At 39.1% G+C, this 14269-nt stretch overlaps 1 protein-coding gene across 4 annotated transcripts in view; it reads right to left on the bottom strand.

Moving 5' to 3' along the window:
- Window positions 1-4972: 4972 nt before the first annotated feature.
- LOC123762722 (solute carrier family 2, facilitated glucose transporter member 1) overlaps window positions 4973-14269 on the bottom strand; it is a 366608-nt gene continuing 357311 nt past the window's right edge. For all 4 annotated transcript variants that reach the window (XM_069332309.1, XM_069332310.1, XM_069332311.1 and 1 more), the window contains 7 exons: window positions 13828-13926; window positions 11882-12033; window positions 11444-11684; window positions 10907-11078; window positions 10457-10644; window positions 9659-10078; window positions 4973-9496 (listed from right to left, as the gene is read on the bottom strand). In XM_069332309.1, the coding sequence (XP_069188410.1) occupies window positions 9344-9496; window positions 9659-10078; window positions 10457-10644; window positions 10907-11078; window positions 11444-11684; window positions 11882-12033; window positions 13828-13926 (1425 nt within the window). In that variant the 3' untranslated portion in view covers window positions 4973-9343. The remainder of the gene's footprint in view (window positions 9497-9658; window positions 10079-10456; window positions 10645-10906; window positions 11079-11443; window positions 11685-11881; window positions 12034-13827; window positions 13927-14269) is intronic.

Genomic DNA, 14269 nt, shown 5'->3' with positions numbered 1-14269 from the left:
CCAAGTTGTCGGCCGGAGATCTCACACCTCTAACCGTTAATGACCCCAAGTGACCTGAGGTCAGATCATGCGAATTTCACCTTACTTCTACTAATCTTATAATTGGAGCCTGGTAGCCTTCAAACATGCCGACGTTTAAGGAGTGGCTTGGTAGAGTGCCTAAGGCTATCTACTTGTGGGCGGAGTTAGTTACTAGGCTCCCCAATATATACTCGGAGAGCGATCGATTCGAGAGGATTAAGCATTAACAGACAGAACGGCAGTCAGTCAGCAGAGCAGAGAAGACGTCCCTAGCAGGGAGGCTGTCGGCCGGCAGGGCGAGACAGTCTCTGTCAAGCTACAGACCCCCCCCCCCCCCCCTCTATCCAGCTACAGGCAGAGACACTTGGTGAGTTGAGCATTAAGGTGACTTGGTCGTGTTTTACAAGTGTTGTGTGATGATTAGGGGCAGTCAGTTGTAGTGTTCTCAGATTTTTGGAGGATGACTCACTTTGAATATTAATCTTTAACATTTTAATTGGATTGCTTAAGTTATGATATTTATCATGAAAAATATAATTGTTGAATTTATTATTTAAATGGTCTTTCACTGTGTTCCTAGAAATTTTGAGTTGAGGTGAGAAAGCCTCTGTGATTACTGGTTTCATGGTTTAGAATGAGTACAGGATAGAGATGGGACATATCAATACCTTGATAACATCTTTTGAGAATTTTGTGATACAGACAAGTTCCATTCCTTGTCTTGTATGTGATGATCTAGAATGGATGGTGGCAGCATTTCGTCTTCTACTATCTACTCTTCTACTTCTACTATCTACTCTTCTACTTCTACCTATCTACACCTCTCCCTCCACCCCTCTCTGAACTCTCACTTTCAACTAATGACCCTCCTCGCTCCTCCCACCTCTCTCCCTCTCACCCCAAACCCTCACTAATTACTTCACTATTCATTTCTTTCCTTTCGTTTTCTCTTATACGTTTGTGGCAATGATTCTGTATTCTAGAGTTCTCTCTAGAGTTTCGGGTAACTGATCAAGTTACGGCGCCTTGTAGTCCCCGCACCTAGGTAGTCAAATACCCAGGTTACAAGGTGTTGAACGAGAGAGGTTGCCTTAGGAACTCTGGGAGTGCTCTAGAATAGTTAGCTAACTGGGGACGGGATAACGGACTAGAGAGAGCTGTTTCCCCCGGCCTCGTTAGTTAACTGGGGGGTGGAATAATGGACAAGATAGAGCTATTTCCCCACCCCCCGTTACACCCGGGACCACAGGATCATAAGTCCAACGTGCTGTCCGCTCGGCCGACCGGCTCCCTAGTGCTACATAGTATAGCACTACCCTATAGTCATCTCTCTATATCTATAGTTACACCATGTAACTATAGATAAACTATAATTTGTTTATTGCTATAAATTTACAATTTTTATTTTCAATAAAATTTTTTAATAAATACCAAAGCCATTCTTCTTGGTTATCTTGAGATGATTTCGGGGCTTAGCGTCCCCGCGGCCCGGTCCTCAACCAGGCCTCTTTTTTTGTTTCACACACCCCCAGGAAGCAGCCCGTAGCAGCTGTCTAACTCCCAGGTACCTTCTTACTGCTAGGTAACAGGGGCATCAGGGTGAAAGAAACATTTTGCCAATTTCTCTCCGCCTCCACCGGGAATCGAACCCGGAACTTCAGGACTACGAATCCGAAGCGCTGTCCACCCAGCTGTCAGGCGCCTCCATTGTTCTTCTTCAGAACATTAGGACCCCATTATATAGCCTGGACCGTGTCTTGAAGAATTACATAAGGGCCCCATTATATAGCCTGGACCGTGTCTTGAACAATTACATAATGGACCCCATTATATAGCCTGGACCGTGTCTTGAACAATTACATAAGGGCCCCCATTATATAGCCTGGACCGTGTCTTGAACATAAGGGACCCCATTATATAGCCTGGACCGTGTCTTGAACAATTATATATGGGGCCCCATTATATAGCCTGGACCGTGTCTTGAACAATTATATAAGGGGCCCCATTATATAGCCTGGACCGTGTCTTGAATAATTACATAAGGGCCCCATTATATAGCCTGGACCGTGTCTTGAACAATTACATAAGGGACCCCATTATATAGCCTGGACCGTGTCTTGAACAATTATATAAGGGACCCCATTATATAGCCTGGACCGTGTCTTGAACAATTATATAAGGGGCCCCATTATATAGCCTGGACCGTGTCTTGAACAATTATATAAGGGGCCCCATTATATAGCCTGGACCGTGTCTTGAACAATTACATAATGGACCCCATTATATAGCCTGGACCGTGTCTTGAACAATTACATAATGGACCCCATTATATAGCCTGGACCGTGTCTTGAACAATTACATAATGGACCCCATTATATAGTCTGGACCGTGTCTTGAACAATTACATAATGGACCCCATTATATAGCCTGGACCGTGTCTTGAACAATTACATAAGGGGCCCCATTATATAGCCTGGACCGTGTCTTGAACAATTACATAATGGACCCCATTATATAGTCTGGACCGTGTCTTGAACAATTACATAATGGACCCCATTATATAGCCTGGACCGTGTCTTGAACAATTACATAATGGACCCCATTATATAGCCTGGACCGTGTCTTGAACAATTACATAATGGACCCCATTATATAGCCTGGACCGTGTCTTGAACAATTACATAATGGACCCCATCATATAGCCTGGACCGTGTCTTGAACAATTACATAATGGACCCCATTATATAGCCTGGACCGTGTCTTGAACAATTACATAATGGACCCCATTATATAGCCTGGACCGTGTCTTGAACAATTACATAATGGACCCCATTATATAGCCTGGACCGTGTCTTGAACAATTACATAATGGACCCCATTATATAGCCTGGACCGTGTCTTGAACAATTACATAAGGGACCCCATTATATAGCCTGGACCGTGTCTTGAACAATTACATAATGGACCCCATTATATAGCCTGGACCGTGTCTTGAACAATTACATAATGGACCCCATTATATAGCTTGGACCGTGTCTTGAACAATTACATAATGGAACCCCATTATATAGCCTGGACCGTGTCTTGAACATAAGGGACCCCATTATATAGCCTGGACCGTGTCTTGAACAATTACATAATGGACCCCATTATATAGCCTGGACCGTGTCTTGAACAATTACATAATGGACCCCATTATATAGCCTGGACCGTGTCTTGAACATAAGGGACCCCATTATATAGCCTGGACCGTGTCTTGAACAATTACATAAGGGACCCCATTATATAGCCTGGACCGTGTCTTGAACAATTACATAATGGACCCCATTATATAGCCTGGACCGTGTCTTGAACATAAGGGACCCCATTATATAGCCTGGACCGTGTCTTGAACAATTATATAAGGGACCCCATTATATAGCCTGGACCGTGTCTTGAACATAAGGGACCCCATTATATAGCCTGGACCGTGTCTTGAACAATTATATAAGGGCCCCCATTATATAGCCTGGACCGTGTCTTGAACAATTATATAAGGGCCCCATTATATAGCCTGGACCGTGTCTTGAACAATTACATAAGGGACCCCATTATATAGCCTGGACCGTATCTTGAACAATTACATAAGGGCCCCCATTATATAGCCTGGACCGTGTCTTGAACATAAGGGACCCCATTATATAGCCTGGACCGTGTCTTGAACATAAGGGACCCTATTATATAGCTTGGACCGTGTCTTGAACATAAGGGGCCCCATTATATAGCCTGGACCGTGTCTTGAACATAAGGGACCCCATTATATAGCCTGGACCGTGTCTTGAACATAAGGGACCCCATTATATAGCCTGGACCGTGTCATGAACATAAGGGGCCCCATTATATAGCCTGGACCGTGTCTTGAACATAAGGGACCCCATTATATAGCCTGGACCGTGTCTTGAACATAAGGGACCCCATTATATAGCCTGGACCGTGTCTTGAACATAAGGGGCCCCATTATATAGCCTGGACCGTGTCTTGAACATAAGGGACCCCATTATATAGCCTGGACCGTGTCTTGAACATAAGGGACCCCATTATATAGCCTGGACCGTGTCTTGAACATAAGGGGCCCCATTATATAGCCTGGACCGTGTCTTGAACATAAGGGACCCCATTATATAGCCTGGACCTTGTCTTGAACATAAGGGGCCCCATTATATAGCCTGGACCGTGTCTTGAACATAAGGGGCCCCATTATATAGCCTGGACCGTGTCTTGAACATAAGGGGCCCCATTATATAGCCTGGACCGTGTCTTGACCATAAGGGGCCCCATTATATAGCCTGGACCGTGTCTTGAACATAAGGGGCCCCATTATATAGCCTGGACCGTGTCTTGACCATAAGGGGCCCCATTATATAGCCTGGACCGTGTCTTGAACATAAGGGGCCCCATTATATAGCCTGGACCGTGTCTTGAACATAAGGGGCCCCATTATATAGCCTGGACCGTGTCTTGAACAGAAGAGCGTTTATAGATTGTTACATTTGGTTGAATAACATTTTTCATGGGTCGTTTTATTCCCGGTTCCTATTAGTTTAGGTTAGTCTTAAGCGCTTTGATTCCTCGATTGTCATTTGTCTCTGTCTCGATTGTTACTTTTTGTAAGTACATCAAGACGGAAAGTGCAGTGCCGGGTAGATGGGGACGAGGGAATGCACTTAAGTGAGCTGAATGTTGATAGTTGAATGGGAATGTTTAATGTGAACGATCACTAAAATACTTTATGGATGTCTCTATTGTGTGATCAGTAATGCTACCGTAATGACCTCCAATAGATCACTAGGTGTAGAAGTCAACAAGATTGATCAATAACTCCATAATATTCGACCTAATAAGCAGTCGCTTCAGGTAAGTAATTTTAATAAATCTGGATTTGTTGATGTATGAAGGCCAGAGAAATACAGAATATATACATACAACTTTACTTCCAATTACTGTACATGATTCAAAAGTTGTGTATAAACGCACATACACAACACCTATACGTACATTCTCATAATTAAAATACCTACAACATGCCCTCTATAAACAAAAATATCATTTTGACAATGAGACTTTTCACAATGATATGAAGTGATGATGGTGATCATTTTAGTTTTCTTTGCTTGCAACTGGTGAACTTTGCAGACTCTTAATCATGTCTATACTAATTCAATTTGAGAAGATTAATTTAATTGAACCAATCTATACCAATTTAATTTAACTTGTTTTACTGAGGTAAATAAAGTCATTTTGACTCTTGTTAAGAGACTTGAGAGCTTTCTTCCGTCTATATGTAGATGAACCTAAACATAGACATAACTGATTTGTCAAAATATAATTCAATTATCAACATCAAATCAGAAATGATACAAAGAAAAGAAATGAACAATTTAAAATGAAGTACTATTTTGCAAATGACAATAGCTGCTACAAGGAAGAATATGCATGAATATGATGTCATTATACATTCATAACAAACAATTTCCCCTTCGTAACAGCCTGTTTCCATGTTCCAGGACTCACATTTAACAAAACAGTTGTCTGAACTTCGAAGTAATGTATGAACGTGTAAATAATTGCGATGACTATGTACAAACAATATGAATAATTATAATAATAGAATGCATTACAGTAATAATACCAGAATATGTGCACATAAGTGGTCTAATTTTATATTCTAATTTAGGTTTCTGAGAGTTGTAGAACTGACAACATTTTTAATACAACTGTATAATTATAATATTGGTTGAAGAACCAGATCCATGATGATATATTATGTTCATTGCTTAGGTAGCTTATGGTTTACTGGGTAATCTCAGTGAAGACTCTCCATGCTGTAAACCTCATTCACAGAATACTCACTTAACAGATTTTAAGTTATAAGTAATATAAGCTCGCTCACACTTAGCTATCCTGAGAATCAATCCACTTTCTCAAGCATTCACGGCATATATATGAGGTACATTGTAAGCTTACACACACACACACACACACACACACACACACACACACACACACACACACACACACACACACACACACACACACACACACACACGAACATCAGTACATTATCATGGATATACAATGGTCTTCAACGATCAAAGGTTTATGAAGAAAATATCAATTTGTACTCTTTGAGAAATTACTAATATATGGAGAGCCCTTAATTAACAACAATGATGGAGTTTGGTGTTGGTGCTTGATAAGAAAGACTGATGAGATCATTACCTTGTCTCACAGAGAGCTTGCTCTTCTCTTAGAGTAACGATCAACTGATGACTGTAAGATGGTTAACACTATCATGGTCAACACTATTACTTCTTCTACAGCATTGTGTTCCTAAATAACTCAATTAATTTCAAAATGTACTACGACAATTAGTAAACGAAATTAAAAATTTGATTGAATGCAAAATATAATTTCCTGACATAATTCATAAGTACTTTAAAATAGTATTTTTTTTTAGTTTTTCTTTATGAAAATAATATACAGTACATTATATATAAATAGGTATAAACTTTATGGGGTACATCGTGTTCATTGTGGGAATGTACCAATTTCATGTGAAGTCACTGAGAAAACACTATGTTTGTTAGTGAAAATGGACACCAAGTGCAGTTCAGTTCTTGGCACTGTGTGCTAGTAAACACTGTGGCTGATCTTGGCACTGTGTGCTAGTAAGCACTGTGGCTGATCTTGACACTGTGCTAGTAAGCACTGTGGCTGATCTTGACACTGTGCTAGTAAGCACTGTGGCTGATCTTGGCACTGTGCTAGTAAGCACTGTGGCTGATCTTGACACTGTGCTAGTAAGCACTGTGGCTGATCTTGGCACTGTGCTAGTAAGCACTGTGGCTGATCTTGACACTGTGTGCTAGTAAACACTGTGGCTGATCTTGACACTGTGTGCTAGTAAGCACTGTGGCTGATCTTGACACTGTGCTAGTAAGCACTGTGGCTGATCTTGGCACTGTGTGCTAGTAAGCACTGTGGCTGATCTTGACACTGTGTGCTAGTAAGCACTGTGGCTGATCTTGACACTGTGCTAGTAAGCACTGTGGCTGATCTTGGCACTGTGCTAGTAAGCACTGTGGCTGATCTTGACACTGTGTGCTAGTAAGCATTGTGGCTGATCTTGACACTGTGTGCTAGTAAGCACTGTGGCTGATCTTGACACTGTGCTAGTAAGCACTGTGGCTGATCTTGGCACTGTGCTAGTAAGCACTGTGGCTGATCTTGGCACTGTGTGCTAGTAAGCACTGTGGCTGATCTTGACACTGTGTGCTAGTAAACACTGTGGCTGATCTTGGCACTGTGCGAGTAAGCACTTTTGCTAATCTTGATATTCTGTACTAGCAAGCTCTGTGATTGAACTTTGCACTGTTTGCATTTTGATATTCAATTATTCTTTCCTGCTAAATGAAGTATGATAATGCGTTAAAACTATATTTTTATTCATATATGAATCTTATATAGATTTCTGATAAAATATAAAAGACACATTCCAGCTGTAAATACATTACATTGACTAGACAGAAATAGGAATGAATATCTAGAAAATAAACTAAAATTTATTACATTGAAGGTTAAGCCTCATTCATTACTCTCAAACACAAAATGTTAAGAACACTTACTGGATATCTTTAATGACTTCAAAATACTAAACCATATTGTCAGAAAGTGTGTAAAGGGCACACGTGCACCGCTTACTGTCAACTGTGGTAACCTTCCTCTACTCTCACATGTTACTTCTACTGGTTGCCTTTTTATAACTAAAGTTTGATCACTAAGTTTTACTACAGTTTTAGTCTTACTGGCATTAATAACATGCCTTTTATTAAACACAAATGGTTATAACAAGGATGTCATTATTTCTTGTTGGTTCAGTTTTCTTAAGATAATAGTATGTATACTACAGATGTAAGTGTTAAATCTTGAGCTATTTTGATGTAGCTCTTTCATAATAACTGCAATATTATCTATAGACTGGTCTAAAAATTTTGGGTCCACAACTAAAAATTACTTTTAAAAAGACAGCTGCACATATATATCAAACCCAGATTACTTAGTTCCAATCTGGTACAATTTAGTTGAACTTTACCTTTCACAATTCAGTACTCATAAAGTAACATCCTCTTAGTACAAGTTGTGTCTGTTATAGAGACAACTAACGTAGTGAGACAGGATGGCATTAACTATGAAAACAATGAATCAGTTATCTGTACGAGACAACAGAATGTATGTGCATTACTGACCTACATGGTGTTCTCATGGCAAAGCAAGCAATACACATTCAACTTGCAAGACTGTGTCTGGTCTTAATACAAAAATATAATTAAACTGACATTTTACATCTGTACTAAGCCTTTCACCCATCCAAAACATTCTGCAACACTTCATCAATAATAGGTAAGGTCACAGCCAATGTATCCAGAGGAAAACAAAAATAATGACAATAAAAATTTAGCCAGAGCTGCAGTATTTAGACCAGCAAAATACTAACCCTATGACACAAAACATCTAGATCCATGGAAATACACTTCCATATCACTCAGCATAGGAGGGAAATAACAGTAATGAGCCCAAGTCAACTAACTCTTCATTATGTCAGGGATATCAAGATCATTTGTGATATAAATTAAAATGATCCACTGGCCACAACTGAAAGTGGACATCAAAAACAGTTTGGTCATTAAATGAACGAATATATCATATGACATTATAGCTCAATACTGATTCCTTCTTGGACCTTATAGCATGTAAAGACTGGCACCATGAAGGCGTTGTCCACGTGTACTGCCAATTACGTATTAGAATGGCTACATCACAAGATAACATGGCATTATTACATATAAAAGTCCACATATATTTTTTTAAATACACATAGTGTCAGCGTTAAGAGAAATATAAAACAGCAATGCCAGACAAAAATTGGTTGCAGAAGTCAGCTTTACATCTTAATGAGTACATCTTATGCTCCATATCACGTTGCTTAACTTTCACAATAATTTAAAAAGCTTCCTGATGATTTAAAACACATTTGTTTGCAAGTCGTTTCTTGATTTGAAACTATCATATCACATGATTGTACATGAAGCAGTGCAGAATATGCAGGACACTCGCTATACACCTTCATGAAGCATGTACACAATGCTGTTATGCTGGCGACCATACACCTACCATCTTGCACTCAACCTGTACATTACCTACATACATGTTTTGCCTAACTAACCTAAGTGTCATTCAGCACTGGATTTGGTATGTTACCTTAAGCATGAGTCTTTTAATATCTTCAAACACTATTGGCCCCATATGCTGTTTGCTTGAAGATAGCCGTTATCTCATCAATGGAACGGCCTTTAGTTTCAGGTACTTTAAACCAGGTGAAGATAATGAATCCAATCAAGAGACCCACGAAAATCAGGAATACGTAAGGACCCACCAGCTGTTGGAATAACATTAATATGTCAGTGACATGGAATTCAGAAACTAATTATTAATTAAATTTGTTTTGCTACATGAACAATGTACAATACATATTATCTAATCAATATTTCAAAATGATTGTGAATTACAAAATAAATTACATTATTTTTTTATTTCTTACCTCTTGAAGTGGCAAGAATCCAAGTCCAACGAGGAAGGCAGCTGTCCAGTTCACTGCAACAGCGATGGACGAGGCTATTGGACGAGCATTCTGAGCAAAGAGCTCAGTGACTAGGAACCAGGGAATGGAGCCAGGGCCAGTTGCAAACATCACCACAAAGAAGATCACGAGGAAGATGGAGAGGTAGCTGATCCAGGGTGCAGTATCCTTCAACAGAAGGCAGATGAAGAGGAGGAAGACATCAACAACCATGCCACTCAAACCTGCCAGCATGAGGGTCTTACGGCCAAACTTCTCAACCATTACAAGGGAGGCAAATGTCATAAGCACATTCATTGTTCCCATAGCAATGGTTGCATTCAAGGAAGCTTCTTCACTCAGGCCAGCGGACTTGTATATCTCCGTTGAGAAGAAAATGACCTGTAAAGCAACAAATTACAACATTAAATTCTTTTTATTTTTCGTATATATACTAAATATATCTCAAGTGCGTACATAAAAACGTATGATAGATTGTACTATTAAGTTAAATAAACATAATTATAAGCAAAGATGTTAATTTTGAAAGATGAACTACCTTTCCAAGCCCATTCTTGAATATAACACTTTAAAAGAACAATCTTGTTGGGCAGCAACTCTTCATTGTGAACAAATTTATTGATTAAAAGCCTTTTAATGTGCAACACTAACTGGCCTCGTGAAAAATTGTTTAGAACGTGTCTTATGAACCATCAAAGAACTCGTTGCAAAATAAGAATCAAACATTATCTTATTATTAAAGTGGATAATGCAACTTACAGCATTAATGCCAGACAGTTGTTGAGCCATCATCATCATCAGTGAGATAACGAGAGGGATACGGAGGGTTGGGTTGGTGAGAATCTCCCTCATGGACACAGAAGGCACCAGCTTGGAGGCCTCAGCTTCGTTGCGCATCTCTCCCATCTCATCTTGCACGTTGGTGGTATCCCTGAGCCATGTCAGTGCTGAATAACAGGCAAACATTGTGTTATGACAAAAAATGCCAAGTTAAACCGTTACATAATAATAAACGACTAGGTTTGGCTAATTATATAATCTTTACAAATTCATGTATTGGAGATAAACTGATTTGGTTATTTTGAAACATTTTCACAGAGATAAACAAGTTATTTATTTCTTTGTAATTGTACCAATATAAAATGTTTAGTTTAAAACAAATGTTAGAAACAAACTAAAATAACAAAAATTAGGTAAAGTAACACTTACCCCTCTGAGAAGCAACTGGTTCATCTTTATTGATCAAAAGGAACTTGGGTGATTCTGGACAAACAGGCAAGGCAGCCAACTGGAAGATGGCAGGCAGCCCAGTCAGAGCCAACAAGAGGGGCCACAGTTCGACTGTGCCCAAAATGTTCTCCAATCCCATAATCTGCGAGAACTGCAAAAAAAGCATTATGGTTAGTATTTGGGGATGTGTTTTTGATGTTATATGTGCAGTACTAGGCTCCAATAGGCTGCCGGAACAATTTGTCCTATAATTTCATGTTTCTCTACTGGTCATTTCTTCAGCACTTTCAAAACATTTAAACAAAATACAAATTTTAGTCAATATCAACATCTGGAAATAATTCACTGACTTCCTATTAATAATACGATAAATAAAAATAAATGTAATAATACTGATGATTTGGAAAAATAATTGACATATATATATTATTCTCAGTGCATAAACATTAATATTTGGACCTGAACTGCTTACAGTTTATAACAATTTATATAAAGAAGCCAGACGACAGCACTCACCAGTATGGAAATAGTGAGGACCAGCTGGTACGCTGTACCAATTGCACCTCTGAGGTTGACTGGGGCGATCTCTGACAAGTACATGGGACACAACCCAGCATTTAGTCCATTGTTGATCCCAATGACAAACCGTCCAGCTATGAGCATCTCATAAGAGTTAGCCATCTTGCAGAACCCAAAGAGCACAGACGCCACGATAGCAAAGATGTTGTTGATAAGCAATCCGCCCTTGCGTCCAAATCTGATAATAAAAATTATATGAGCATAAGATTCTCCATAGAAACACTAAAATACTATATTATTCATGTTGAAACTCAACACTATCTCTCCTGGCCATGCAGCTACATTGTGTAAAGAATATCTGCATACAATATAAAGGAAAACTGTAAATACTCGTTTAATATTTGAGGAAGGTGAGAAACATGATAAGGAACTGACCGTTCGGCGAAGAAGCCAGTGAGCGCTCCTCCGATCATGCCACCAATGCAGTAGATGGACACCATGATGGAGATGAGCATCGTCTGCTTCGTCTCAGTCAGGTATTCCTCATTCCGGTCAAAGTTAGTCGTATTCATCCATTCACCAATTAGCTGAAGTATAAAAGAATAGAACAATTAGAGAAACATACATAGATCTTGTGATGAAAACAGATAACAGTGCACATGGAATTAAAATATCCCGCTGAGCTGAAAGATGATTACCACTGTGAAAGCAAAGATTAAAACAACTCTCCACACTCTACAACACCAGCTGCCCCAACACAAGGAGGTACCTACACATGGCCGCCTCTGGCAACACGCATGTCCTTGAAATATTTATAATCCAAGACGTCCAACGCCCTTATACTTTCCTCCGTATTTAAAGATATTACAATAAACATCATGGCGTCTCCGGCCAAGGACGACCCTGATTTGCCACTCTATAGGTTTAGATAAATATTACCATTATAACAGGAGGCGAAGACTCACTGAAGGCTGCCACAATTATTAGGCCCTAAACAAACTACTTTAACAAACACTTTGTTAACAAATACTTTGAGATTGATTAACGAAACTTATTTATAAAGTACTGAATAGTTATTAATATATATTTTATAATAATGCTAATCAAAATATCTATATTTCCCCCCAACCTCCTAAAATGAAAGTACTTATAGTAACTGTGGTGGAAAGTATGACTGGACAACTTTTCGGTTAGAGTAATATGATTAAGAGTCACGATCAAAACGCCTTGTGTAAAATATTCCTTATAGAAAGGAAATCTTAATTCTCGAATAATCATCGATACAACATTAATATTTATATAACTGACCTCTATTTGGCAGCCCAGTTTGACACTTTATGCATTAACTTCCAATGAGCCAAATTCTTAATGTTAATAGTTTGTTGCTAGTGCTATACTAGCGACTGGGAAGCTGTGTTATGCGCTAAACTTAACACACGATAAATTATACATGTGTATATAGTGCAAAGACGGCGCTTAGCTCACAGAAACTTCCACACAAAACACGATTACGAAACAATGCCTACACACAGCCTAGTGCCACTAAGCAAGCCCTTGGTACAGTAACCTGAAGCCCCTGCTCATAGGCAGGTGAGTTACAACAGGCTTTACAACAGGTCCTATGGCATCTAATTCAAGACATTTTAGACTAAGATTGTTTACTTATACATTAAATGTATCACCAAAACGTCTGGAGGATTACTTTATATTTAAGGTAGTTTAGGCTACTTTTATAGGAGACAGTGCTGAAGGCTTGCATGGAAAAAATCCATAAAATTTAGGTGAACGATTTTCTGACAAGCGAAATATTATATATTTTGATAGCAACGTCTCTTGTTTGGAGCTAGGTTTAAAGCCTAGCAGTCTGGTGGGTTAAAAGGCTTTCTGACCAGCCAGAAAATACAATAGTCCTGAAAATAGTCCAGGATTAATTCATTCATCCACGTGTATCCAAAAAAACAGATATACAGTATACACGGAGAAGGAAAGGAGAAAGCACTAAGCCAGCTATATAACACTTGGTATGGATATAGTGTCAAGGATTTGGGATAGCACGGAGGGAAGGGATGGTGCCAGCCACTTAACTCTGTAAGATTGAGTGATTGTCTTGCTTCTTGCAGGTTGACGTTCATTCCCAGACCGTCCAAGTGGTTGGGCGCCATTCCTCCCCCCTCCCACCCCGTCCCATCCCAAATCCTTGTCCACGTATCCTTTCCAAGTCCTATATAGCCGCACCGCCTATCTTCCCTTCTCTGTGCAAGCCTGGATAACTGTGAGGTCGATAACTGTTTTGAAATTGAGTAGTTGAGGAGTCCGAAAAACGGGTTGACTAGACATGAAGACATGACTAGACTATACTAGCTGAAGGAAAGGCGACTGACCTTGAGTGGGGCGTTGATAACCCCGAGGTTAAACCCGTGCTGGAAGGCCGAGCCGAAGGCAGCGGCTGAGATGGCAAACGCGAGCCTAGCGTTCAGTCCCTGCAAGTAAAAAAAAACATCAAATTAATAACATTTCAATTTTCACCCTAATACCTCCAACAACTTTATTTAAATTACAAAAATAATATCATCAAATTGCATTATATATATATATATATATATATATATATATATATATATATATATATATATATATATATAAATATATATATATATATATATATATATATATATATATATATATATATATATATATATATATATATATATATATATATATATATATAGCTGTACAAAAAGAGCAGCACCCTTCAGACCAGTACCGCAAACTCGAAAGGGTAAAATCATGTAGCTATAATTAGCCTGCAGTTTGATGCCACCA

This window comes from Procambarus clarkii, chromosome 27 (genome assembly GCF_040958095.1).
Source record: "Procambarus clarkii isolate CNS0578487 chromosome 27, FALCON_Pclarkii_2.0, whole genome shotgun sequence".
Lineage (NCBI taxonomy): Eukaryota > Metazoa > Arthropoda > Malacostraca > Decapoda > Cambaridae > Procambarus > Procambarus clarkii.
Note: the sequence above shows the minus strand (reverse complement) of the source record. Positions and strands in the feature narration are given on the sequence as shown.